Genomic DNA, 27,905 nt, shown 5'->3' with positions numbered 1-27,905 from the left:
AGTACCTGACACAGATGGGCACAGACTTAGCCTAAATGACTCATTCTCAAGAGGTCCTCTAAAAGCCCCTCTTGGCTTTCATTCACCTGGAATATTCTTACTAACCCTGGCCCAGACCCCAAATGATCCAAGCCTCCCCATACCACCACCCAGAGAATTGTGAAGCTGTTTCAATCCCATAATATGGTCCTCTGGACCCTGCTGCTCTCATCCTGCACATCCCCAGTTATGGAAAAAGCGGGTGTTTTATCCTTGCAGCTTCCTGCGGTCTCCTTTCTTAGGTTGGGGAGGGAGCTCGACAAATAATCTGTCACTGTTAGAGTCAAAGGTAAAGCAGGATCCCTTGAGGATTTTTGTTGCTGCTTCAGTATTTCTCAGGATTCTTTTTTTGTAAATGGAAAAAGCTCATGAGAATATACTTTCCCCAAGCTCTTCGGAAAATTTTTTAAAACCCAAACTATTTTTTTATTAATATTTCTGTTTTGTACAAAACCTTTCAAAACAGCCAAAGATGGGCACTGCTTTTCAGCAGTACGGCAGAATTCTTTTTTTAAAGCAGTACAGCAGATTAGGTATCTTGATTTGCTGAAAACAACTAGAAATACAGGATAAAGTGTAAACAAATGTTTTTAATGCAACACCAATATTCTAAGTAGATACAAAATAATCAGGTCAAAAACAAGGTGAAAGTGGCATTTGCCTCAAGAATATTTGCCAAACCTGGTGAACTTGAACTTCAGTTTGCAATTGTTGGGGCTTTGGGGAAATAAACAAAACCTAGACTCTTCAAATTATGGGGCCAATAACAGAACGCCAACTCATAAATCTGGGATCCAGAAGGGCTAACCCATCAGAGTGAGGGTAAACTAGAAATGAACAGCCCACCCCCACATCTTGACCCCAAGCCCAGGAAGCAAACTGCAGCTAGTTAAAACGGTGCCAAGTTGCAGAAAAAAATGTCACCTACAGCATTTGCAATCACGAAAGCACTTTCCTGAAAATTCACACACCACATTCAGACCACACCTAGAGATCTAAAGAGCTTCAAGCCAAGAATTTAATTTAAGGTAGTACCAAACTGAGGTGGTGTCTCCCAGAGTCTGGTAGAAGCAAATCCTCCCTGGAGAAACGCAGCCCTCAAAAAATTCCAAAAGATAACGTTCCAAGGCACGCGCGCGCGCGCGCGCACACACACACACACACACACACACACACACACAGTCACAAAACACGATAAAGGCGGCACTATGAGGAAGATTCAGCGGAAGCAAGAGAGGGCAAAGCTGACTTGTAAAGACTTCAGATATCAGAGGTATGATGCATATAGATTTAAATAAGCAAAAGGGAAGCTTGAAAATAAAAGATGAAGCTATCCTAAATAATGACCAAGAAAAAAATTTCAAAGAAACAATGGGAACTTTTGGAAGTGGAAAACATAATACTTGGAATAAAAACTCAAAGGGCAGTTTTATTAACAGACAGAAATCACTAAAAATAGATTTCATGGACAGAAAGATATGGCTGAAGAAGTCATCCAGAATGGGATGCAATCACAGAGAGAGATGGACAATATGACAGAAACGTTAAGAGACATGGAAGATACAGTGAGAAAGTCAGACATATAAATAACTGGAATTTCAGTAGGAAAGGAAGGAGTCAATATTTGTGTGGACTTAAAATGTTTAATGATTTAGGAACATCCTTTACCTATAAGGGTTATTTTCAAAAACCCCACAGTAAACAACCTATTTAATAGTGATATCCAATTTTTCCTTTAAAATCACAAACAAGGGGCACCTGGCTGGCTCAGTCTGCAGAGCATGCAATTCTTGATCCTGGGGTTTTGAGTTCAAGCCCCACATTGGGTGTAAAGATTACTTCATAATAAAATAAAATCTTTAAAAATAAACAAAATCACAAACAAAATAAGGAATCTACTATTGCCAACACTTCTATTCAACATTGTACAGGAAGGTTTAACCAGTGCAACACAGCAAAGGAAAGTAATAAAATGTGGGGAAAAAAAAAAACATTACTTTTTTTCAAAGTTATGATTAGCTGCATAGGAAATACAAAATAATCTACAGGTAAATTATTAGATGTAATGTGGAAATTATAATATATATGTATATATATATAATAAATGCAAATATATAAATGCACTCCTACAAACGAGAGAATATAAGTTTTAAAATTTACCATCTACAAAATCTAAAAAAAATTAAATATGGTGGAATAGATTTAACTAAACATAGCCTAGACTTCCACAGTAAAATAACAGAATTTTATTGCAAGACTTTAAAGACTACCTAATAAGTGGAAGAAATAGACACCACCAAGATTAAGAATAGTAAAGATGTCAATTCTCCCCGAAGTGAAATACAGACTCAATGCAACTCCAAATCAAATTTCCAGTAAGATTTTTTTGTTTGCATTGCCTATCATTAGGGAAGGGACAGAATTTCAGTAAGTGGTGCTAGGTAATTGTTTTCATATGGAAAATAACAAAAATTAATTTAAAATAGGGGCCCTGGGTGGCTCAGTTGGTTAAGTGTTTGCCTTCAGCTCAGGTCATGATCCCAGGGTCCTGGGATCGAGCCCCGTGTCGGGCTCCCTGCTCAGTGGGGGCCAGCTTCTCCCTCTCTCTCTGCCTGCCGCTCTGCCTACTTGTGTTCTCTCTGTCAAATAAATAAAATCTTAAAAAAAAATTAATTTAAAATAAATTTCCAATTGGATTAAACACCAAATTGTAAAGGCAAAGCTAAAAATCAATACTCCCTTTAGACCTGGGTTAAGAGTGGCCTCTGCTGGGGCGCCTGGGTGGCTCAGTCATTAAGCATCTGCCTTCAGCTTAGGTCATGATCCCGGGATCCTGTGATCGAACCCCGATGTGCCTGCTTCTCCCTCTCCCACTCCCCCTGCTTGTGTCCCCTCTCTCGCTGTGTCTCTGCTGATTAAATAAAATCTTTAAAAAAAGTGGCCTCTGATCCAGGTCCATGATTTATTTCTTGGTCCTTGCCCTGGCCTTCCTCCAGCCAATCCCCTTCTCAAAAAAGTAAAAGTAATGAGCCTGCTGGGCTAATGGGACCTGAGCACATGCGCAGGCCTCTTCCCCTGCGTGGTCTCTGGAGAGTGGACTGTATTAGAGCTGAGCACACCCTTAGGCTCTAGAGATGGCTACGGTGTGGCTGCTGTGGAGGCAGGGATGTAGTGCAGACAGATGGGCTGAGGTGTCCACATATGGGTCCATGATACCCCAAATGTGAGACAAAACCAAGGTAGGAAAAGAAGGCAGAGGTTTTGGGGAGGCCTCTGTCTGAGCCTCCACCTCTCATGCAAAACTCTGTGAAGAGTCTGAGATTTCTAAATTCAAATCTGGCCTCCCCTGTCATTAGGAAGGTTTATTTGTCAAGATGGGTGGGTAGGGTATATTTTACTTTAGAGTAAATTATTCCACAGTTTATTACCTAGATTTCTAACCTTCTAAACGTTAGACATAGGTAGATGGGCCTCTGTTTGTACTCTTCTGGCCCCAGCTATCATCCCTGTTACCAGTCTAGGGCAGCCTTCAGGCCCAAGTCTTGTTGGAACGCAGCCTCACCCATTCATTATTGTACTGCCTCCAGCCGCTTTCATGCTATGAGCTCAGAGTGCAGTGGCTGTGGCTCCAATGGAAACCCTGCTGCCTCCTGATTTAGGGTGATTAACTTAAAAACGTGAAGAAAAAACAAAGCTTAAAACAAGACCCAGAGAGTAAGAACTATAAAGGAGTAGATTTATTTGTATTAAAACTAAGAACGTGGGTTCATCAAGAAAACAAAACAAAACACCACAAAGTGAACAGACAAACAACAAACTGGGATATGATATCGGCAACACACATAACTGACAAAGAACTCATTTACAAAATAAAAAGAACTCCTATACTCAGTTAAAAAAAAAAAAAGTCAAGCACATTTAAACTGAACAAAAGTCAGACATTTTACAGAAGAAGAAAAAAGTACTGCAATTATAAATATGACAACATGTTCTCATGTATTAGAACCAGAGAAACAGAATTAAAATCATAATTTGGTATCATTTAATACTGAAAACATTTTCCAAATTTTAAAGTTAGACTTGGAGTAGCAGATATTCTCATCATCTCCTGGAGAGGACTGAAATCAGTCCAACCATTCTGGAAGGCAGTTTATCACTACCAACAAAGAACACACGCATATCCTACAGGCTACCAAGGCCAGAACTAGGTATGGAAACTAAAAGCCAACTCTTTTAACACACGCATGCCAAGAGATATGTACAAAAATATTTACAGCAGTATGTTTTCTCAAAGAAGAACATCTCCTCCCCAAAAGAACTGCAAGCAGCACATATACCCATCTCAATACCTGAATGGATGATTATGGGAAGATTCACACTATGGACTACAATACAGAAATGAAAATGAATGAAATACAGCCATAAATATTAATCTGGATGAATCTATAAAACAAAATGTTACATAACAAGCATGTATTCCATTCATATAGATTTCAAAAACGGCAAAATTAAGCAACACGGTCTCTAGAAATACATATAATCCTAAAACAGCAAAGGGAATGATTAACCCCAAATCCAGGATCATGGCTATCTGCAGGTGAGGGGGTGTGAGATACACAGGCATTTCTAAAGTCCTGACAACAGTGTCCTTGTTAATAACATGGGCAGTACTTACACTACTGTCTATTTCATTACTTTTCTTCAAACTGCACACAGATAAGTACATATGCTCCTTGATAAGCATGACTTAATTCACAGAAAACAAAAACTTAAAAATAACAATATAAATGTGTTTCCTGAGTCTGCTTAAGATTCAGGCCGGTTGAAACCAAGGGACTTTTGACAGCAAAATAAAAATCCATGAGTGTCTGAAAGAGCCCTTACCCTATGCAGCTTTTTCAGTATTTCTAGGAGAGCTTTAACGTGGTAGTTGTTCTCAGAGCTTTCGGTCCAGTACTGGAGCTGAGCAGTGATGGCTCTTTTAAACATCTGGACCAGCCTGATGAACGCGGGTTCCTGCAGAGACGCCCAGTACTCCTCTGAGGGATACAAAGGTAAGTCACTGTTGTCATGTCATTTCTCATATGTATCAGTTACAAAAAAGACATCTGTAATAAACTTTTTAGTAAACACAACTGTAATGAAAAGTTTATGAATTTAATGTCCTCAAGAAAAATCCCTTGACAGTAACAAAACCACAAACTTAATCTAATTAATTTGTGGGAAAAATCCCGACAACATGAGTCACTTTTTTTTGCCCAGATAAAAGAGCATGCGGTTTTAAAAACCGATTTAAGAATTAATCACAATTGCACAACTTTCTTTTCTCACTCCCAGCATGAGTTTTTAACTCTTAAAAAACACCCCTTAGGGCGCCTGGCTGACTCAGTCGGTAGAGCATGCAACTCAATCTCAGGGTTGTGAGTTCAAGCCCCACATTGGGCGTGGAGCCTACTTTAAAGAAAACAACTCTGGGGGTGTCTGGCTGGGTATATAGAGCACGTAACTCTTAATCTCAGGGTCATGAGTTCAAGCCCCATGTTGGTCCTAGAGTTTCCTCAAAAGAAGAAAAAAAAAAAACACAAGCACCTCTCAGCACTGTAAAAAACCAAAAAATGCTTTAAACTAGTTTTCCATCACTTACCTAGATTTAATAAAACATAAGAAAAAATGGACTTCCTTGGGCTGAATATGATGCTTGTGTCAAAAACCTCATTAAAATCTACTCAAGCCCCTAGAGCTGACTTCCAGTGTACTCAAAATACAGGGAAAGGTACTTCAAGTGTACTCGAAATACAAGGAAAAGTGGAAATAATCAGACATATTTAGATGTAGGGCATTCTACAGGACAACTGACCTAGACTCTTAACAAAAAAAAAAAAAGGCTATAAAATACTTTTGGGACAAGTGCAAAAATTCAAATATGGCCTGGATATTATGGAAATATGGACTAATTTTATTAGGTGTGATAATGACGTGGCAATGTAGGATCTCATATTCTTAAGAGATGTATGCTGAAATAGTATGGGTGAAATGTCATGGCGTTTCCAACTTACTTTCAAGTACTTCAGCAAAAATAAAAGGTAATCTGCTCCAAGAGGGAAGCACACATGGCAAGAGGTTAACGGCCATTGGCTCTAAGGTAGAGGGGATATGGATCTTCACGTACTGTTCCTTCAACTTCTATGTATGACATTTTTCATAATGAAAAGTTGAGAACAAAGGACCTCATGACCAAACACACATGTACCATTACAAGAACTCTAAAAAGGTAGTAAAACAATCTATTTTGGATGACTCTAATAATTACTACAGCACCTTTACAATATGCTAAGAATATGAACTAAAAAAAAAACAGGAACATATTTACAATTACTTAAGTTTTGCTCTAACTTTAGCAGGGGTCCATTTCCACTGAGAGGGTGATTAGAGTATTTTTAAATGTAAATCATCAGTCTTACCCAGAACCCCTAAAGATTGGTCACTCATGGCACAAACAGCCTCTGCAAACGGAACCACCAGGCTCTCCCAGTTGTTATAATCATGCATCATGGGACATTCAGGGAGAAGGAAGAAAATCTCTAAAGCTTCTTGGTGTGGAGAATGAAATGGAAGGTTTTTGAGCAGATTATCCCTGAGACATGTGGTTATCTGTGGTCAAAAAGGATCAGGGAAAAAAAAGACACTCAAAACACAGCAAGAACTGGATGCAACTTGTAATAAAGTAAAATCTAGAACCTGGAGTTTCATTCCACCAAGAAACTGGAATAATCATTCAGTCCTAAAACCCATGTTTACATCCAATCTCACGTAGCCTCCCAACTACCCGAGGTGCAGATACGTGACAAGTGTTATCCCATTTAATTGCTGTGAAGCATGAAGGAGGTGGAGAAGAAATCATCTAAGAGTTATACTGGATGAACAAGGAATTCAGAACTAACAGGCAGCCCTCCCAATAATAAATACTACATTCTACCCCCTCATTCCACTATCACACCTCATTATCTTTAAAGAAAAAGAATGTGTAAGAACCCCAAAAAGTAACATGTAATTAATAACCCCACACAAAAAAAAGCAGTAACTCCAGCAACATAAACCAACATGGCTTCCTCAGAGGATCACCTGCCTCATCACAAACTCTCTCCACTACAAACTCAAGCTTTTAATCCTTCCAATCTCCATTTACCATTTCCCCAATTCAGAATACAAGTGTTCAAGAAAAATTCAAATGCAATTCTGAATGTTTATGTTAGATGTGCCCAGATAACAGAAATAATTTGTTTCAAAACCCAGTGAGAAGCTATACTTATTTGTAGAATACTCATTTGTCAGATATTAAGCTAAGTGATTTACATATGTTAATTAGGTCATTTAATCCTTGTAGTTCTTTAAGAACATACATGGTATTATTAACCCCATTTTATAGATAGGAAATCTGTATCTGCTCAAGGGCACAGAACTAAGTGGGAACCTCTTCTGGATCTTTCTGACTCCAAAGCCCAAACTTAATTATTAAATTATGATATGAGCTAAATGAGATCTCTAAATGTACAAATTCTTATAATTACCTACTTTTATATCAAAACACTATGCCAGGCTCCTACTACATGGTTCAGTCTTTGGAGTGCACATATCCAACTACTCTATTTTACACCTCTCGGTATCACACATCCCTCCTCCCTCGGTGCTCATCAGCTGCCACATCACCAAATCTCCCAACCTCCCCCCAACCCTGCAGAACTCTGTGATCCTCTCACTTCAGCCATCTTGTTCCACACACGTGTGCCTCAGTGTACTTCCCTGACTACCAGGAATGACCTTTCTGAGGTAGGCACATGGTAAACTCGTATTTCCTCTGGGGACCTTGTTTTGAGTACTCTAAGTAGAGATGACCATCCACTGCCCTAGTGATGACTAAATTCATTCATCCAGAAATATTTATTATTCACTAACTAGGTTCTAAGTGAGGCATTAGGGAAGACAGTGGAGTGTAAAACACACCCAGTCTTCCCACTAATACCTGCATGTTTGTGTCTGTGTCCCTAACTGTTTTATAAGACAGGGAGCATGTCTCTTCCATTTTCACCAGGAGTCTGCACCACAGTGCCCTAGACAGAGCAAGCATTCAAGTGTCTGCTGAGTAAAGAAATGCACTGCAAAAGTCTGTGAATCTGTGTCACAGAAACCTCAAAATAGAAACATTACAGGTCTTCTAGCCAACTCTCTGGTCTGAAATAACCTAAGACTGTTCTATGATTATGTCGACTGCGTATCATACAATATTGTTCTCGCACAACCAAGGTATAATTAGCTCTAGTGAGGAATTGGCCCAAATTCTTCCCTCCACAGATGCAGAAGTGGTGATCTTCCTACTAAATGCTGCAGAGTCCTGATAAAGGTACGTAATTAGGGATCCATTTTACCTCAGACCCCTAATAGGGCCATGGTTCTGCCAAGGTTAACAGAATTAAACTTTTCATCTTCCCTCAAGAGAAAGCTGTGTGTGTAAAGAGACCCTGCAGCTCGGAGAGAGAATGCTGGTTCTGGAGGATAGAGCAGGAGAACAGGTGAAGCAAGAGAGGAAGGAGGTAGAGATGACAGGGAGACCGAGTGAGAAAGAGAATGAGACGTACAGAAACAGAGGCCAAGAGCAAATGAGGAGGAGACGGGGGAGAGGGAGGGAGAAGGGGGGACAGGGAGGAAGAAGGGGGAGGGGAGAGGAGAAGCGAGCAGAGCGGAGGGGAGGGGAGAAAAGAAGGGAGAGGGGCCCAGAGAGAGAGAAATGGAACGAGAGTGAGACCAGGAAAGAAACAGATTGAGAGAACATAAAAAGTACTACCCCTAGATCAAGCAGTGTAAGAAAACAGAGAAATAAATAAAGGCTACATCAAGAAAGGCTAACCTAATAAAGGAAACATGTTTGGAGCATTTGGTGAAGTGGGAAACTAAAGACAATAATAACAGCACTGAAACAAAGCAGCAATCCCCCAAAGAACATTCTAGAACCTATAGAAAGGAAGTGCAATAGAACAAAACAGAGAAAAAGAATCCAGGTAGTCCCACGTAAGGGGGATGTTCATACCAAAAAGTGTTCTCATTTCTACACTTACGTTTAAAATAATTGTAAATAATTATGTTTGTATTCTAGTGTACCAATCTCAAGAAATCCTTCAATCATCTTCCTTATAGCCATGAGCTGACAAAATTCCCTCTATAGAGTGTATGCATCTATTTATAGGTGCGTGCGTGTGTGTGTGTGTGTGTGTGTGTGTGTGTGTGTGTGTGTGTACAGACGAACCATTTAGACTATTTGTCGTCTATGTGACTACCAGAGCAACCATTTCACCGCCAAGGGGGCCAACTCCTGAATGCTATCTGAATTTCACCGAATCTGGATGTGCTACGGTCTCAGAGACTCTCCTGAAACAAAGTATTTCTTCTCAAATTCTGAATTCTTACAAAAAAATGTTTGTGTATTTTCTTTCTCTAAATAAGAATTTAAAGAATACCACCGTGTTAGCAATCCAGTCCTTCTGGGTTAACTCTTTAAAGGCGTTTCTTGCTTTATTTAAGTCCAAGTGAGTAAGCATTGTTTCCGGAGCTTTTCTATAGAAGGAAGATAAATTTTAAAAGTAGATGGGTAAGTAAATGGAACAGGACACTTCAAAATTAAGTGTTTTATCAGATTATTTATCCAGATGAAGTGTTTCTTCTAAACCTTATTTCATTTCAATAAAATTACTTTTTCCCTCAACTTTATAATAAACGTAACTTGGCTAAATATAAATTCAATTGAAATGTAGTTGACCACTTATGATTTCTAAAAGGCTAAAAACTACCAAGACCACATTAACAATATATATACTATCCAAGTTTAACTCAGATATTATGTTATCTTAAATATTTATTTTACAAAAACAGCCACACACACAAAAAAAAGGTTTTTCCCCATTTCTGAAAAAAATGACCATTTCTCCCAGTTACGTGAACTGCGCCAGGGTCAAAAAAGGGGGCTGGCTTCAGGGACGCCTGGGTGGCATAGTCAGTTAAGCATCTGACTTGGTTTTGGCTCAGGTCATACATAAATGATTAAGCCCCACCTCAGGCTCCACACTCAGCATGGAGTCTGCTTAAGATTCTCTCTCCCGCTCCCTTTGCCCTTCCCACTCATGCCCACTCTCCCTCTCTAATAAATAAATGAATAAACCTTTCAAAAAAGATGAGGGGGCTTCAAAGCAGTAAATTCTTAGTGTTGCAACAGAAAATTACTAATGAGGGGCGCCTGGGTGGCTCAGTTAAGCGTCTGCCTTTGGCTCAGGTCATGATCCCAGAATCCTGGGATCAGTCCCCCACGTTGAGCTCCCTGCTCAGCAGGGAGCCTGCTATTCCCTCTCTCTCTGGCTCATGCCTTCTCTCTCTCTCTCTCAAATAAAATCTTTAAAAAAAAATTACTAATGAAGTGTTTAAGTATCTTAACTTGTGAATTACATTTATTAACATATTTATGTTCGATGTCTTAGAAATAGACACATTGTTTGTAAAATAATACAAATATTTAGTGTCTCAAATTAGAAAACATTCTTAAGATAAATATATAAATAATTAGGAAAAAAGGTGCAAAGTCATTCTTTCATATTTAAAAATTCAAAGAAACCTTAACACCTTGTAATAGTAAATTGTTAAATGAATTAAGGTATGTCCTTCCCATGGAATACCATGCAGCCATTAAAATTACATTAAAGAAAACTACTGAATAATAGGAACTGAATAAAATAGGATATGGACAAGTACATTAAGTATAAAGTAATATATAAAATAACCACATTTTTAGTAAAAAAATAAATTTGCACAAAAAAAGATATACACAAAAGCTATTCCTCAAGTGGTGGATTATGCGTGATTTTCATTTTTTTTTTCAGTCACAGGTCTTTATTTTTGACATTTTCTACAGTGCGCATGTATTTGCTTTCATTACAAAAAGTTAATTTTTAGGTGGCTCAGTTAGCTAGGTGTCCAACCTTTGACTTCTGCGCGGGTCATGATCTCGGTTGTGAGATCGAGACCCATGTTGGGCTCCACGCTCAGTGGGGAGTCTGCTTGAGATTCTCTCTTTCCCTCTCCCTCTTGCCTACCACCCCGCACACATGTGCGTGCTCTCTCTCTAGAACAGAAATAAAATTTTTTTAAAGAGTTAATTTTTAAAAAGACAAACACAGGGCGCCTGGGTGGTTCAGTTGGTTAAGCGACTGCCTTCGGCTCAGGTCATGATCCTAGAGTCCTGGGATCGAGTCCCACATCAGGCTTCCTGCTCAGAGAGGAGCCTGCTTCTCCCTCTAACGCTCCCCCATCTCATGTACTCTCTCGCTCTCTCAAATAAATAAGTAATCTTTAAAAAAAATAAAAAGACAAACACAGAACGAATTATTTTACCCTCATGCCATTTTCTTTACAATCTTTCATTTATTGAAATACAATTGACATATAACATTATATTAGTTTCAGGTGTGTACAACATAATGAATTGACATATATATATTGCAAAATAATTACCACATAATAGACATCTAGTTGACATCCATCACCACACAGTTAAAATTTTCTTTTCCTTTTTTATAAAGATTTATTTGAGAGGGAGGAAGAAAAAGAGAGAGAGAGCAAGAGCACAAGAGCAAGGGGAGGGAGAAGCAGACTCCCCGCTGAGCAGGGACCCTGATGCGGGGCTCGATCCCAGGACCCCAGGACCATGACCTGAGCCGAAGGCAGTCGCTTACCCACTGAGCCACCCAGGTGCCCCCCAATTTTTTTTATAATGAATACGTTCAAGATCTACTCTCTCAGCAACTTTCAAATATATAATCCATTAACTACAGTCACCATGCTACACACAGTATTTTTAACAGGATCTTAAACTTTATAAATACATCATAAATATTACCTTTCCCTTAAAAAACTTCCAGTCAGACAAGCAGGAGATGAAAATATCTCTCTGATTTCCCTGTATTAGGAATAAGATGGTGGTTAAAACAAATCATACTGTATGCCTCCTTATAGCATGAGATATGATAAATAAAACATCTCCTAACCATCCTTCAAACTTCTCTGTCTCTGATTTGTTTGCATTTTGCCTTGGGCATCTAAAAGTCTATTCCATTTTCCCAATCTCAAAATTTCAGTGGCAGATGTGAGTAATAAAAAGGTGTGTACTCAGAGAAGCCACAGGGAAAGAGGTAAAGGGCGGACCTAGGGTATGTCCTTGAATAAATAAGACATTCCTATCCCACCCAGCTCTCCAAGTCCTATCTATGTTTGTTCCACTTAAGCAGAACAGAAAAAAATTACCAGAAATTAAATGGCAGAATGGGAGTGAGGAGAGCAGGCTCAGTTCCAACTTGGAAGTAAAAGCACGAGTAGGTTTTTTTAAATTATTGGAGTACAGTTGATGGAGAATGTCATCTCGGTTTCAGGAGTAAGAGACACAGTGTTCTGACAATTCCACACATTAGGCAGCACTCAGCAAGGTGAGTGCAGTCACCAGCACAGTTCCTGATCGTCCATGCAGACTGTGATGCAGCTATTTTATACAACTGCTTTTCGCAATTAGGAAACCATATCTAAAAGTAGCTCTAAAAGGAAACGTTTGTAAAAGTATAATCTTTAAAGATGGTAGGAGTTGTATCGTTTTAAGCCACAACTGCCCACACTGTTCAGCTGTGAAGAGGAGGTCCACAGACAAGTGGTTCCAAGGTCAAAGAGTGTAGGGAAATGATATAGGTTGTATCTCCTACTCAGAACAGTCACAATATATGCAAACATATCAGAGATCCAGAGAGGTCCTCCAGTAAAGAAAGCTGCCCTCAAGGAGCTTACATGTTAGCTGTGATGTTCAATTTTAATGTGTCAACTTGGCTAGGCTACGGTAACCCAAGTATCTGGTCAAACACCAATCCAGATGTTGCCGTGAGGATATTTTGTAGAGGAGATTCACATTCAGATCAACAGACTCTGAGTAAAGATCACCCTCCATAATGTGGGTGTGCCTCATCCAATCATGGAGGGCCTAAAAAGAAAAAGGTTCCCAGGCATGGAGAATTCTGCCTCCAGACTGCCTTCTGACTCAAGCTGCAGTACTAACTCTTCCCTGGGTCTCCAGCCTGCTGGCCCGCATTACCTACTTAGCACTTGTCAGTTCCTACAACTGCGTAAGCCAACTCCTTAAAAATAAGTCTGTCTATACACACACACACACACACACACACACACACACACACACGCACGTCAGTTCCTCCAACTGCGTAAACCGACTCCTTAAAAATGAATCTGTCTATATACACATACATACACACCCTTAAAAATAAATCTGTCTACACACACACACACACACACAGACACACACATACACACACCCCTATCTATCGGTTCAGTTTCTCCGAAGACCTCTGGCTGATGGACCATGGCGGACCACAAAACCTCACATCTCTTACTATGCAGAACCAGTCAGCGGGGAAAGGCTACTTTACAGAACTCTATGAGCAGAGAGCACAGGGGCTGTACCTTTTTGTATTTTGCCACTGTTTAGTCCCCACATCAGCAATCCACCTCTTTACGGTCCCTTCATTCAGTGTAGGAATTTTCCTCCTCAGATTAACATAGGGATTCTGTACATAAACAAGCAAATAAAACACAGCAATTGAGACACCACAGAAATAGGTGTCCAACTTTTCAACTTTTAGGCACATTCTAAGGATACAGGGTAATACTGATTTTTTTTTTTTTTTGGTGGGGCTCGATCCCAGTACCCTGGGATCATGACCCAAGCCGAAGGCAGACGCTTAACGACTGAGCCACCCAGGCGCCCCAATACTGATCTTTAAATACGGATAATATAGAGGCGCCTGGGTGGCTCAGTTGGTTAAGCGACTGCCTTCGGCTGAGGTCATGATCCTGGAGTCCTGGGATCGAGTCCCACATCGGGCTTCCTGCTCAGCAGGGAGTCTGCTTCTCCCTCTGACCCTCTTCCCTCTCGTGCTTTCTCTCTCTCATTCTCTCTCTCTCTGAAATAAATAAATAAAATCTTTAAAATAAATACATAAATAAATAAATACGGATAATATAGCTGTGGGAAATCCTGAAGTAAGATTTCACCAAGATGTAATCGATCATTTGTTTGCCTAGTCGTCAATTTCTTGTCCAAGGGGCTTAAATTCAAGGTAAACTTCTGAGTGGTCCAACACTCAGGACTTCCTACACATATAATCAGATTAAAATGAGCATCACAGCCTCAAGGGGAAGATCCTTTGTGCAGGAGTGGGAGGAACCTGGTTTGCCTAAGGAAAGTAGGGGGAGGTTATGAACTCATGATTCACAGGCCTGTGAACCTGGGGTCTTTTTTAGTACTGGCCAGCAAAATCATGTTAGAATGTCAACCTGATGGTTTGCTAGGATACCGACCTAATACCATTGGCAGGACAAAGGAAAGATCTGAGGAAATCTGATTTGACACTTACCAGAGACAAATCTGCTGATTTCTTTGAGTCAATACTTATGTTATTTTCGACAATAAAGGATCCATGTTTATTCCCTAAAGGTCAGCTTAGGAACTAGACGATTTTGGAATTCACCACACTTGGATCCTGAAACCCTTCAGTTTGCTTAAAATACCAAGTTATAAAACATCTAGAGATCTATTTTTACCTTTTTTCCCATCCAGAGCAAAATGCTTTGATTCCCTCCAGCAATCAATATTAACTCCTTTTCTGAAGCACGGCTTTCTGAAAGGGAGACAGAAAAAGAAAGAGTGCAGAAATTGACTGGCACAAACATGCACACTCAATTTAAATCATTTCAGATTCTTCTTAAACTTAGTCCTTTTCTCTTTATGATATACAGAGACTCAACACATTTCCCACCCATGAAGCAGAAATATACATTTCCTTCAGAGTAAAGTCTAGTTGGCAAACACAGGCGATCTACAAGGTTGACAGGTGACATCAGTCTGACATAATAATTAATGTAAACACTTATATATAAAATAGTCAAACCAGTATTTGATTAGTTAGCTGATCCCTGGTTTAATTCAGCTCTCATTACCAAAAGCCATATTCTACAACTCAAGATTTAACCAGTAACTACCGGCTATAAAGAATGTAAATAAGTACTTCAAAAGTCTAAGTGGTTTTAAGAAATCAAATAAATGAGCTGCTCAAAGAAATAACCCTACTCTTCATTTTCCCAGAAGAACTTAAGAGGGTTCTGGTACCTTGGGTCACCAACTAAGGTTTCAGAAGTATGTAACCAAAGTACTCTTGAGACAGTTTTGATAGCAGTGTTTCGGAGCTGTGTGTGGCTCAGGCCACAGTTCAAATCCAGCCAAACCACTGACTGGCTCTAAGAACTGGCTAACCCTTCACCCTCCAAGTTTCTGTACCCTCCAGTAAAATGAGCCTGAGAGCACACATCTCCCCGAACTGTTAAAGGACAGGTGAGGTAACACACGTAAGGGCTAAGCACAGTTAACAGTGCCTGGCATAGAACAGTGCCTGGCATAGAACAGAGAACATTCTCGGGGGTTTAGGTGATTGTGAGTCAGTTACCAGGTGAAAACCAATCACCACGGAATTAATAGGTCTCCTGCAGCATATACCTCTGAATCCATATCATCTATTTTTAATCTTCTATCATTTTAGGGCCACATTAATCTTAATCTGAAGGGGTAAGAGAACACTAATGGTTATTTTGACTTCATTAATTATACTGAATATTTTAAGTTCTTTACAAGTAAAAAAAATGAAACCAATGTTTAGAGAAACTCCCTTCTTAGTCATACATTTTTTTTCCTTGTCACATTACAAACTTAGAAAAATCAGTTTCTTGACAGTGGTATTTATGCCAAATCCTGTGCTCCTACAAAATTTACCAAATTTGAGTTCTTCATTTGATGGCGATTTCATGGGAAGTGGTATCAGCTGATTATGTGTTCCACCGTTTCCCAGTTGTCCTTCTTTTCCAGAACCAAAAGACACGACTTTCCCCAAATCAGAAACATAGGCAAGTGTGTGCCGCCTATTAAATAAAAGCACATACGGTCAATTCTCAATTATCTACAATGAAGACAGCACGCAGCAACACGGGAAAATGTTGAAATTGGGTTACCCGGTGAGTTAAACTAATTCCTGAGATGGAATTAGGCGATCCTTTCTGAGCTCCCTCTATTTCCCAAAGACCTTACCCATAATGATTCCCTTACTGATTGGCTCCATGGCCTCTCCCACTCTAGAAGGCGTTAAGTAAACAATTTGCCTTTGTCCTCAGTTCCTGGGAGGTAACCTCTAAGCCCTTAGAATTTCCCAGGTGATAGGAGTGTCTTTGTTATTCATGGCAAGCTCCAGAGATCACACCTACAGTTGACCCAGGTGGCTCAGGAAGGGCCCCTCTGGCTACATGGAAGCCCAACCTACTGGGAGAGGCTGGATGTACAGTTCACTGCCAGGGGCAATGATCCAATCAATCAGGACTAGCAACGAAACCCCAATTAACTCTGGACTTGGGTGCGCTTCCCTGAAGGGCAATACTCTACACATTGTCATGTTCTGGGCTGGGAGGAGGTAATACCATCCCATCCGTGATTCCAAGGGGACTGGACAGCAGAAGCTCCTTGTTTGGACTCCTCCTAGACTCCGTCCCATACATCACTTCTTTTGGTTCTAATTTGTATCCATCTCTTATAATAAATGGGAATCTGACTTTAACAGTTTTCAGTGAGTTCTGAGCGTCTTTCCAGTGAATTCTCCTGTTGTTAGTAGGGGAACTGCCCTGGTGTGTATTAAGCTATCTCTTACATGAGACTCCTCTTCTAACAAATGCTACTTAAAAGAATGAGCGTTAAAAATCCAAGGTGGTGGTAATGTTCCCTTGAATGCAGAGAATCATACCATCCCAATAATCTGGTCTACTTTAGTAATATCCATTTATGTAATTTTACTCCAGGATCATAAAAGAATAGGTCTATAGACTGAAAAGTACATACACGAATTTTTTACACAAAGGATTTTGGTAAACAAACACATGAACCCAATATTCAGATACAGCCTGAATTTGCCTGTTTAATAAGAATTGCCCAAAAGAAGAGTATCTGATTGAAAAGATTTCTTAACCTCACCACAACCCAAAATCCCACTGGTGAGAAATGGACTGAATGATGTTCAAGGAATAACTAAGTAAGCCAAGGAGTTTGAGCAAGTTTTTCTACTTTTATTTAAAAAAAAAGCTATAAAAAAAATCAAACTTATCAGAATATTCTACTCAAACCACCACTGACTTTGTCTTACCCTCTACTGTGATCACTCTGAAAAAATTATAGTAACAGTATGTTGGCCTCTGGGGGGTTGTGAGAAAGTCATTACATCAATGAATAATCCTTTGTGATTCATGTTTATTTTTTCCCAAATAAATGACATACTTTTCTTAAAGGTTAAAGTGTGTTTGAACAGTTACAAAGATATTTCACTAAAGGGGCAACAGAAAGTGAGTAAGTTTTCTCATTTAAAAAAAAAAAAACAAAACAATGGAGGGCATGCTTGCCTGGCTCAGTCTGAGGAGCATGCAACTCTTGATCTCAGAGTTCTGAGTTTTAGCCCCACGCTGGGAAGAGATTATTTAAATAAATATTTTTTTAAAAAGCCAATGAAGGGGCACCAGGGTGGCTCCATCGGTTAAGCATCTGCCTTCAGCTCAGGTCATGGTCTCAGGGTCCTGGGATCGACCCCTCATCGGGCTCCCTGCTCAGTGGGGAGCCTGCTTCTCCCTCTCCCTCTGCCTGTCTCCCCCCACTTGTGTACTCTCTCTCTCTGAAATAAAATCTTAAAAAAAAAAGCCAATGAAATCAAATACATATACTAAAATAAAGATTATTATCTAATAATGTAAATTAAGCATCTTCACCCATGTGAAAATGTTTGATACTTTTATCTCAATCAAAAAGCTGATGGGAGTTTTATTAAACCACCTGTCTAAATTTATGGTATTGATTTCATCAATTTTCACAGACACATTACAACTTACCTTCCACACGCTATCTGGGTCACCCTATTCCCAGCGAGCTCAGTCACCAAACGGGGTCTTAATTCATTCTGTGTGCAATTGTGACCGAGTTGCCCATACTTTCCAGCACCAAAAGTAAATACCAGCCCATCCTAAAGAAAGAAAACTTCTTATCAGATTCTGGAAAAATACAACAGTAAGCAATACTACTTAATAATAAAATATTACTGAATTCCATGATATTACTGAATAATTAACAAAAGGACTACTCACTGATAAGTGAATTAATAAAAGGACTATCAGGGGATCCTGGGTGGCTCAGTAGGTTAAGTGTCTGACTCTGGATTTTGGCTCAGGTCATAATATTAGGGTCATGAGATCAAGCCCCACACTGGGCTCTGCACTCAGAGTAGAGTCTGCTTCTCTCCCTCTCTGCCCCTCCCCTGCTTGTGTGCACACACTCTCTAAAATAAGTAAATCTTAAAAAAAAAAAAAAAAGACTGTCAAAGCAAAGCCCCCAAATTATCAGGAGGACAATCCTGCATGTGGGAAGTCACCCTTCTTCTCAGGGAAATACTAAGTGCCCACACGCAGGTATTTTGTGCTTTTCCCACTACAAAGTTCTTCCAGAATTACCATCGGAGTCAAGGATACACGCACCGTTGTGAGCAGGGCAGTGTGAGAGCCACCACAAGCGAGAAATTCAACTTTCTGATTGTCCAGTGCTTCAATAAGGGAAGGAAAATCTTCACCTATGCAAGGAAAAGAACAGCTGGCGTGATCCAAAGAGGACGCTGGAGTTCCGCGCTACTAGGAACATACCTGGACTGTCTCTCAGCCGGCAGCCACAGTTCCCAACACCTTCTGACAAGAAAGGCCTCTATGTTGGTATATTTATTTTGGCCTAAAACTGGGGGTGAGGCAGTGGTCAAAGGGCCACACAGAGCAGAACTCACGTGAAAGTGTCAAGCCACTTCCCAGAACCCACTCTTCTCCTGTTAGCCTAACTTGATTAATTGCAGCATATCTGGTATTTCCAATTCCCATCTAAAATCACCCTTTTAATGAACATAAAGATTCTTTCTTTTCTTTTAAATTCTCTACAACAGTGTCCCTGCCCTACATTACCTCTCCTTTCTTCTCACAATTTCCTCGTCAAAGCACTTAGAAGTTCAGCAAAAACAGTTTAACTGCTCTTTATTCCTTTCCCTCCTTTGCATATTCTTCTAACATTGACTGTGGTTGCTTCTAAGTAATTAGCACTGGGCCACATGGGGGAAAGATCCACTAACCCAGGGGAAAACCGGTACATTACCACAGCTGATAAAGCAGCAATTTGCCACACCTAAAACTCCAAGAGGGTATTCGGGATCGTAAGAAAGTTTGCCATCTGCTTTGTGGAAGCAGTTCGATAGTGGGAATTACAGGTTTTTTTCCACATCTGCATATACAGATATAATTGATACGTTATAGACTAAGATTAGAATATGTGAGTTTCTGAAGAGATTAGTAACCTTTTGTCCTAATACGGATATACCTGTATTAGTAGACATTTGAGTGCAAAGGCACTTCGGAGATCATTCCATCCAAACGCCATCGCTTTACAGAAAAAGAAAAGAAGGCCTAGAGAAAAGTTAGGTGACTTAGTAAGGGCCTGCCATTAGCTGACTGCGCAGCGGGAAGCAGGGTCCAGGTATTCCGACCAGTGCAGGGCTCTTTCCCTGAGCCCACACACCCCTGACGCGTATCTCACTCACGGCAACCACTTCCGCACGACGCCTGCCTCCTAGATTGCTTCTGCCCTGAAGACAGAGGTAACCAGGAAGAACAGCACCAACGACCGTGAAGGCCTGAACCATCTCTGACAGGAGGGCCTGTGTCAAACTCACCTCTTACCTAACAAATACATCTGATAATGGGAACATGAAAGCAGGGCTCCATACCGTTGGCGTGGCCCAGGCCTAGCTGTCCCAAATCGTTTCTCCCCCACGAGTAGATGTTTCCAGACATGGACAAGGCCACGCTGTGGGCTTTTCCTGCGGAAATCTGAACCAAGGGGACTCCTGAGAGGTTCTCCACAATCTGTGGCGTGGGGATTGAGGCAAACAGTCTTCCAACTCCAAGTTGGCCATGTAAATTTTGTCCCCATGCAAACAGCTCACCACCTTGACATAAACAAACAAAATGCTGCCTTAATTAAGTTTAAAGTGCAGGAAACAGTAACTTAGGGCATTATGTATGTTACCCATACTATACTATCAGTTTCTTACATTCAACTCCCCCTATGTCTGAGACAGAAAAACTAGAAGAAATCTTCTCTTTAGCAGCACTTCCTTACCTCCTGCCTCCAAGGGTAGAGGCTGTGTCCTGGCTTCCCCAAATCTTATCTTCCTAGATTGTGATGTACCAGTCATAAACCCTGCACACCCACCTTTGCCCCACATCACTAGATCGTGGGCTTCCTTAATGGTCATGTCCCCCTCAAAAAAAATATATGTATGTTGAAATCCTAATCCTCAATGTGAAGGTATTAGGAGGTGGACCTTTGGGAGGTGATTAGGATTAGCTGAGCTCATCAGGATGGAGCCCTCAAGAATGAGATTAGTGCCCTGAGAAGAGAAATTCCAGGGAGTTCTCTTGCCCTCTCCACCATGTAAGAAGACAGGCCCTCCACAGACACCAAATCTGCTGGCACCTTGAACTGGACTTCCAGCCTCCAGAACTGGGAGAAAGAAATTTCTGCTGTTTAAGTCAGCCAATCTATGGTATTTTTGTTATAGCAGCCCAAACGGACAAAGACAGGTAGAATGAACCTACCTGAACATATTATAATCAAATTCAAGAAATGGGCCCATGAAAACCAGAAACATTCTACATCTAATATCAAATTCTTTACTAAGTCGCTTTAGGGGCGCCTGGGTGGCTCAGATGGTTAGGCATCTGCCTTCGGCTCAGGTCATGATCCCAGAGTCCTGGGATCGAGTCCCGCATCGGGCTCCCTGCTCCTTGGGAGTCTGCTTCTCCCTCTGCCTCTCTCTCTCTCTCTCTCTCTCTGTGTCTCTCATGAATAAATAAAATCTTTAAAAAAAATAAGTAAATAAATCGCTTTAGTTTTGTCATCTGACAGAGTACATTGTAGGAACAGTAAATATGGAACCCTAGAGATTTTAATACATCCAAAAATTACTCTTTATTTTCTAGCAAGTGCCTTGGGGTGCCCGGCTGGCTCAGTTGGTAGAGCATGTGACTCTTTATCGACTCTATCTCAGGGTTGTGAGTTCAAGCCCCATGGTGGGCCTAGAGCTTACTTTAAAAAAAAAGTACAAGTGCCCTGAACCATATCAAATTCAAAACCATTATTTTTGTCTGTTACAAAGTGAAGCAGATACATTCTACTAGTTCTACATATATACACATTTATTCCCTCTAAAAAACAGTATTCCAGAAAACTACCTTTTGAGAGTGCAAGAGAATGATAATCTCCACATGTGATCTGAATTATACTTTTTTCTTGTAAAATGCACTGAAACCTGATGAAAGAAAATATATTTTATGTCAATCACCGCAATCGAAGTCACAACATCGATGTTAAAATTAATTGTATTTAACTGGGATTGAAGCTCAAAGAAAAATTTAAATTTACTGCTTCACATTCAGTACATCTAAAATTATAAAAAATACTACATCTGTTTTAATTGGTGGTTTAAAAGGAAAATAATGTGCACTATATATATAATTGTAATTAGGATGATTCCAAGTCTCTTTTGCAAACAGTAACTGTATGATACAGGAATAACACAAGATGAAAGTAAGTTCTAATTCACATGATCTACTTGGAAAAAGTCTCACAAATCATTCCATGACAATGTATTTTTCTCCTACGCTGAAAACTTTTATTTCTGATAATCTAACTCATAATGAGGGGTAAATGAATTAATGACCGTGGAAGACCAATTTGGGGTGAGGCAGACTAACAACCGTTTCTTTTAAATGTCAAAGCAAGGGGTGCCTGGGTGGCTCAGTCGTTAAGCGTCTGCCTTCGGCTCGGGTCATGATCCCCGGGTCCTGGGATTGAGCCCCACATCGGGCTCCCTGCTCGGCGGAAAGCCTGCTTCTCCCTCTCCCATTCCCCCTGCTTGTGTTCCCTCTCTCGCTGTGTCTATGTCTGTCAAATAAATAAATAAAAATCTTTAAAAAAAAATAAATGAATAAATAAATGTCAAAGCAAGACCTGATGTCTATGGGACATAACTTGGCTGTAGCTCACTGATGGAATTCACTGGTCATTTCAGAATTGTTTACTTAAGAGCCACTACGTAAAGCAGGGCATAATATAAAACCATAATACAAAACTTATGATTGCCTTTTGAGTACATTTTAAATAACTTTTAATAAAAGAAAAAGAAGTTCCCTACCTTGCATGTTCTATGCTATAGTTGTACTCAAATGGTTTTCCATCTGAGGACAGAATCAGCATGTGCTCTGCTCCTTGGTCCACGGAATGTATCTTCATTTTTTTTCCTAATTTAATGCACTCTGCAGAGCAAATCCAATCAGAAACTATCATCACTCTGGTTATTACCCATTATCATTATTTATTTCATTATAATACACTTAAAACACCTGGAAAAAAATTTCAACTAGACCACCTTTGACTTAACATGAACCTCTCTTTAAAGAAAAATTCAAGAACAAAAGCAGACCAATTAGCAATGACTATTGTTTTGACCCATGGATTTTTTTCAATTTGGGAAAGCACTGATTCATACTTTGTTTTAAATTGAATATAGTTTTGGGGCATCTGGGTGGCTCAGTCAGTTAAGCCCATCTCTTGATTTCGGCTCAGGTCACGATCTCAGGGTTGTGAGATGGAGGAGTGTGGCGCCTGCTTACATTTCTTTCTTTCCCTCTTCTTCTGTCCCTCCCCCCTCTAAAAAAATAAAATAAAACAAAATCGATATAGTTTAAAAATAACCAATTAAATATTTGCTTTTAAATTCCTGTTTAATACATTGAGACAGAGAAATTAAATTTGAAGTGACAGAAATGAAAAAGTCTGTAAGAAAATATAACAGTATCTGGATGACATAACTCATTTTAGGAGAAAATATATATTGTGTATTTTGAGATAAACTCTTTCCAAAGACAAAACGAATCATAATAATAAAACTCTCCTCATTGCTCCACAAAGAAGCCAAGTTCTGTATTTTTAAAAGGAAGAATTGTGTTTGAGGACTAATTTTTAAGGAGGCATGCTGTCAAAATAATTTTTATTGGCATTATTGCATATTTAGCCCTTCCTAAAAGTTAAGAGACTTAAAAATTGTTCAGTTACCATTTACGCTTATCTCATTTAATTTGTTCACAAAAATTGGATGTGGGACTTTACTTTTCGGTTCTAACCTAACCAAATAGAATTTATTCATGTAAAAATCTCCAAGCACAAATCTTCATACTAGAAATGCTCTGAGAACCAAAAAAGTTTGGTAATGAAGAAGAAACAGTTTAAACAGTAATATTTTTCAGAGATCAGCATTTCCAACCAGTTGAAAAAAAAAGTTACTCAAGAGCCAGGGAGGGGGGAAAAAAAAGGTTACTCAAAAAAAGGTACTGACATCAGACTAGCCACTTGGAGAAACAAATCTAAGTTCCCCTACCTCCTTAAATCAAAATAATTTTCAAGTGCATCCAAAATTTTAACTTTAAAAATAAAAGCATAAGGGGTGCCTGGGTGGCTCAGTTGGGTAAGCCCCACCCAGACTCTTGATTTCAACTCAGGCCTTGATCTCAGGGTCATGAGTTTAAGCCTCCCGTTGGGCTCCACCAAGCCTACTTAAAAACATAAGTAAAAGCTTAAAATTGCTATAAAGATGAGTACATTAAAAAAAAAAAAAAACTTGAGTGTGGATAGCTTTGTAACACAAAATCCATAAGCCTTAACAGAAAAGATTAAGGAGACTAAAATAACATCAACTAAAGTTGGGAAAAACATCAACGTCTATGCCGGACAAAGGGCTATTCTTACTCAATGTTCAAATAACTCTTTCAAATAAATAAGAAAAAGATTACAACTCCATTTTTAAAAAGCCAGTCTAAGATATGAACAAACAGGTCACCAAAAAAGGAAAGCAAACGATCAATAGGAAAAAAAAAAAAAAAAAGATGCTCGACTTCGCCCGAGTTAAAAGCATAACGACCTGTAAAATGCCATTTTCCTCACTCAACAGACGGGCAAAATTTCCAAGATTAAGAATGGCCACTTGCTTTCCTCCACCTTTAAAATCGGAACCACAGTTCCTGACCTCATCTACGGAGATTGCCACCTCGGAGAAGTGCAACTGAAAGCATTCTTTAAATCGTTTGCATATATAAGATATTATCGTTGAGAACAAGAGAACTATATTCTCCAAAGGGTCACAAAATCGGAGCCGCTGTGTTCTAAAGAGGAGTAAGTGAAAAGTGAACTTCAACAGAAACCAATGCTAACGGCGGACTAGATAAGAAGATGCTGCCTGCACGCGCGCTCCCTCCGCATGGGCTACTTGCAGACTGCGCGACCCAGTTCTCGCCACCATCCTGCAAACTCCGCGCCAACTGGGAACGCGGATACGGGAGAGCTCAGGCGCTCGCACGCGCGAAATTTAAAAGCCACCCGGCCCGGCGCGTTTCTGCGGCCACCGCAGACCGCTGCGGCGTCGGGTCCCCTCCTGAGCTTCCCTTCGCGTTTAGGGAAGGACCGCCACACCCACCCTCGGGCCGCTCCGCAGGCGCTACACTTGGGGCCCCCGGCCGCCCACCCTCACACCCCCAGCCCGAGGCGGGAGGGCGGAGGGGGTACTGCCCGCCCCACTCACTCGGCTTTTTGGCGCCGTCGCTCCCCGCCGGCAGCTGGTGGACCTCGACGCCGGCCCCGCCGCGCTCCAACACCACGAGGCGCCCGCGCGTGCAGCACATCTGACGGGTCGCCTCGGTCCTCTGGGGCAGCGCCCTGCGGAGGCCCGCGGCACTGGGGAAGAGCCAGAGCTGAGTGCCCGGCGGCTCCGCGGAGCGCCGCGGCGCTGCGGGTCGGGGCGGGGGGACCGGCCCGGGAACCGGGCGCACGCCGCCCCGAGCTCTCCTTCGCGGCCTCTGCTCCATCGCCGCTTTCCCGGGCTCCACGGCCGCGCCTCGGCTCTCCGGACTTCGGAGGAGACGGAGTTCGCGAGAAAACCGACCCCGGCGTCGCGGTGCGCAGCCGGAGCGGGCAGACAGCGCAGTGGCGTCGAGGCACCGCAGCCTCAGCTACTCCGCCCCCGCTCGGCCGCCGGCTCGCAACGTGCTGTTTGGGGGCGGAGCCCGCAGTTCCAATAGGAAGCGAAACCGTTGTGCTTGTAAGGGGGCGGAATCGAAAAGGAAAGGGAAACTCGAACGGGTCACCGAGGGCTTGGAAGGCTGCCAGAGTAAACAGGGTGCTGGCAGATGACGTGGGTGGGCAGGGCTGAGGGGGTGTCCCCCGGCGAGCAGTGGCCACCCGAACGCCTGGACCTAGTGACCTTGGAAGAAACACTGCAGTTCCGCTAGGAGGAGCAGTGACACAGGCCGACTTGCAGAATTTCCAGGAACTATTGTGGCAAGGAAAGCTAGTTAAGCGTTCGGTTTCGAGCTCCGCCCCACGACCGCAAGGAAACTGAAACCGAGAGCCGCGCGGTCAGTCCCTCCGCCCGCACTGCGGTGCCTGGCAACCGCTGATGTGCTTTCTGTCAGTACGGTTTGCGTCTTCGAGAATTCCTTACAGATGGAGTCAAACCTGTGCAGTCTTTGTGTTTGTTTTTTTTTCTCCACTTAGCGTAATGCTTTTGAGATTAATCCCGTGTTTCATCAGTAGTGGGTCAGTCAGTAGTTATTGTTGAATGTTATTACGACAGATGAGTATACAAGGATTTAGCTGTTTATCCGTTCACCAATTCACGGACTTTTCAGTTCTTTCCAGTTTGGGGCTACGGTGAATAGAAGTGCTATGACTGTGAGCCAGTCGTGGAGTGGATTAAGTGTTTTCGTTTCTTGTGAGTAAATACCTAAAAATAGAATTGCTGTATCGTATGGTAAATACATGCATGAATATGATATAAGAAACGACCAGATCTTTCCAAGGTGCTATGCCGTTTTGCATTACCCCCAGCAATTTATGGGAGTGCCAGTCCCTCTATATCCTTGATGACATTTGGTATTGTCAGGCTTTGTAATTATAGCAGTTGCAGTGGTCTGTACGTGTGTCTTATATGGTTTTAATTTCCATTTCCCTAATGCTTAATGATGTTAAGCATCTTTTCATATGCTTATTAGTGCTAATCTCTGTCTCTTACTTGAAGTGTCTATTCATATCTTTTGCCATTTATTAATTTGCTTAGTATCTCAAAGTTCTTTATATATATTACAGTACTTTATGTTATATATCAAGGCCTTTGTTAAATATGTTTTGAAATGTTTTCTGACAATCTGTGGCTTGTTTTTAAATTTTATTAAGTGTCTTTTGAAGAGCTGAAGTTTTTAATTTCAATGCAATTTATCCATTTTTCTCTTTTACATAGTTAATGCCTTTCTTTTTTTCTTTTGTCTTAGGAAATCTTTGCTTAACCCAAGGTTACAAAGATTTTCTTTTTTTTTTTTAAGATTTTATTTATTTATTTGACACAGAGAGAGAGATCACAAGTAGGCAGACAGGCAGGCAGAGGGAGACGGAGAAGCAGGCTCCCCAGTGAGCACGGAACAGGGTGTGGGGCTGGATTCCAGGACGCCGGTACCATTACCCCAGCGGAAGGCAGACACCCAACCGACTGATCCACCCAGGCGCCCCCAAGATTTTCTTATATGTTATCTTCTACAAGTTTTATAGTTTTAGGTCTTTGTTACATTTCAAATGAATTATTCTTTATAGTGCGAGGTAAGGATAGAGGTTCATTTTTGTCCTTACAGATTTCCAGTTGTTCTAGCTAGCCTTTCCCCATTGAATTGCCTTAGGGTCTTTATCAAAACTCTGTTGGCTATGTGTAATTGGATTTATTTCTGGACTAGTTTTTACTGTGTCCCCTCTATCTATATGTCTATTTTTACTCTTAAGACCACACTGCCTTGATTACTGTAGATTATAATTAAGTCTCAAAATCACTTCATTCAGATGCTCCACCATTGTCTTTTCTTCGGTGTTGTTTTGACTATTATATTTGTTTGTTTGTTTTGGCTATTTTAGGTCCTTCCCATTTCCATATGTATTTTAGGATAAATTTATCAATATCTACAAAACAGACTGCAGGGATTTGAAATTGCACTAAATTAAATCAGTTTGGGAAGAATTGACATGCTGGTAATATTGATTCTTGGATCCTTGAGCATATCTCTCCCCATTAATTTCTTTTTTAAGATTTATTTATTTGAGAGAGGCACACACACACACACACACACACACACACACACACACACGCAGGGGAGTGGGGGTAGTGCATAGAGAGTCTCAAGCCAACTCCTGGCTGAACCCAGAGCCAGATGAGGGCCTCCATCCCACGAGGCAGAGGTCACAACCAGAGCCGAAACCAAGAGTCCAAGGCTTAACCCACTGTGCCACCAGGTGCCCTTCCCCATTAATTTAAAGCTTCTTTAATGTCTTTAAGCAGTATTTTCTAGTTTTCACTGTACAGTTTAATGTGTTCTGTTAAAATTATCCTTAAATACTTATCTTTTGATATTATAAATACTTTTTAATTTTCAACTTATGACTGTTGTTAATATATATAAGTAGTTAATTTTTATATATTGACCTTGAATCCTGAGACTTTATATTTACTTAATGCTTCTGG

The 27,905-nt window shown here is 40.8% G+C and overlaps 1 protein-coding gene across 2 annotated transcripts in view; it reads right to left on the bottom strand.

The window, feature by feature from the left end:
* Positions 1-25,382, bottom strand: part of HERC5 (HECT and RLD domain containing E3 ubiquitin protein ligase 5) — a 42,056-nt gene extending 16,674 nt beyond the window's left edge. The window contains exons 1-13 of one of the 2 annotated variants that reach the window (XM_073891937.1): positions 24,930-25,382; positions 22,491-22,611; positions 21,529-21,605; positions 20,019-20,240; positions 18,736-18,827; positions 18,097-18,227; positions 15,953-16,098; positions 14,731-14,807; positions 13,591-13,694; positions 11,975-12,034; positions 9,552-9,645; positions 6,501-6,690; positions 4,924-5,078 (exon numbers count right to left, since the gene is read on the bottom strand). In XM_073891937.1, the coding sequence (XP_073748038.1) occupies positions 4,924-5,078; positions 6,501-6,690; positions 9,552-9,645; positions 11,975-12,034; positions 13,591-13,694; positions 14,731-14,807; positions 15,953-16,098; positions 18,097-18,227; positions 18,736-18,827; positions 20,019-20,240; positions 21,529-21,605; positions 22,491-22,611; positions 24,930-25,212 (1,752 nt within the window). In that variant the 5' untranslated portion in view covers positions 25,213-25,382. The remainder of the gene's footprint in view (positions 1-4,923; positions 5,079-6,500; positions 6,691-9,551; positions 9,646-11,974; positions 12,035-13,590; positions 13,695-14,730; positions 14,808-15,952; positions 16,099-18,096; positions 18,228-18,735; positions 18,828-20,018; positions 20,241-21,528; positions 21,606-22,490; positions 22,612-24,929) is intronic. The other variant, XM_025873413.2, reaches the window with a different exon arrangement.
* Positions 25,383-27,905: the final 2,523 nt, after the last annotated feature.

The sequence above is a fragment of the Callorhinus ursinus genome, unplaced genomic scaffold (genome assembly GCF_003265705.2).
Source record: "Callorhinus ursinus isolate GAN/ISIS: 27379988/994484 unplaced genomic scaffold, GSC_fseal_2.0 scaffold4, whole genome shotgun sequence".
Lineage (NCBI taxonomy): Eukaryota > Metazoa > Chordata > Mammalia > Carnivora > Otariidae > Callorhinus > Callorhinus ursinus.
Note: the sequence above shows the minus strand (reverse complement) of the source record. Positions and strands in the feature narration are given on the sequence as shown.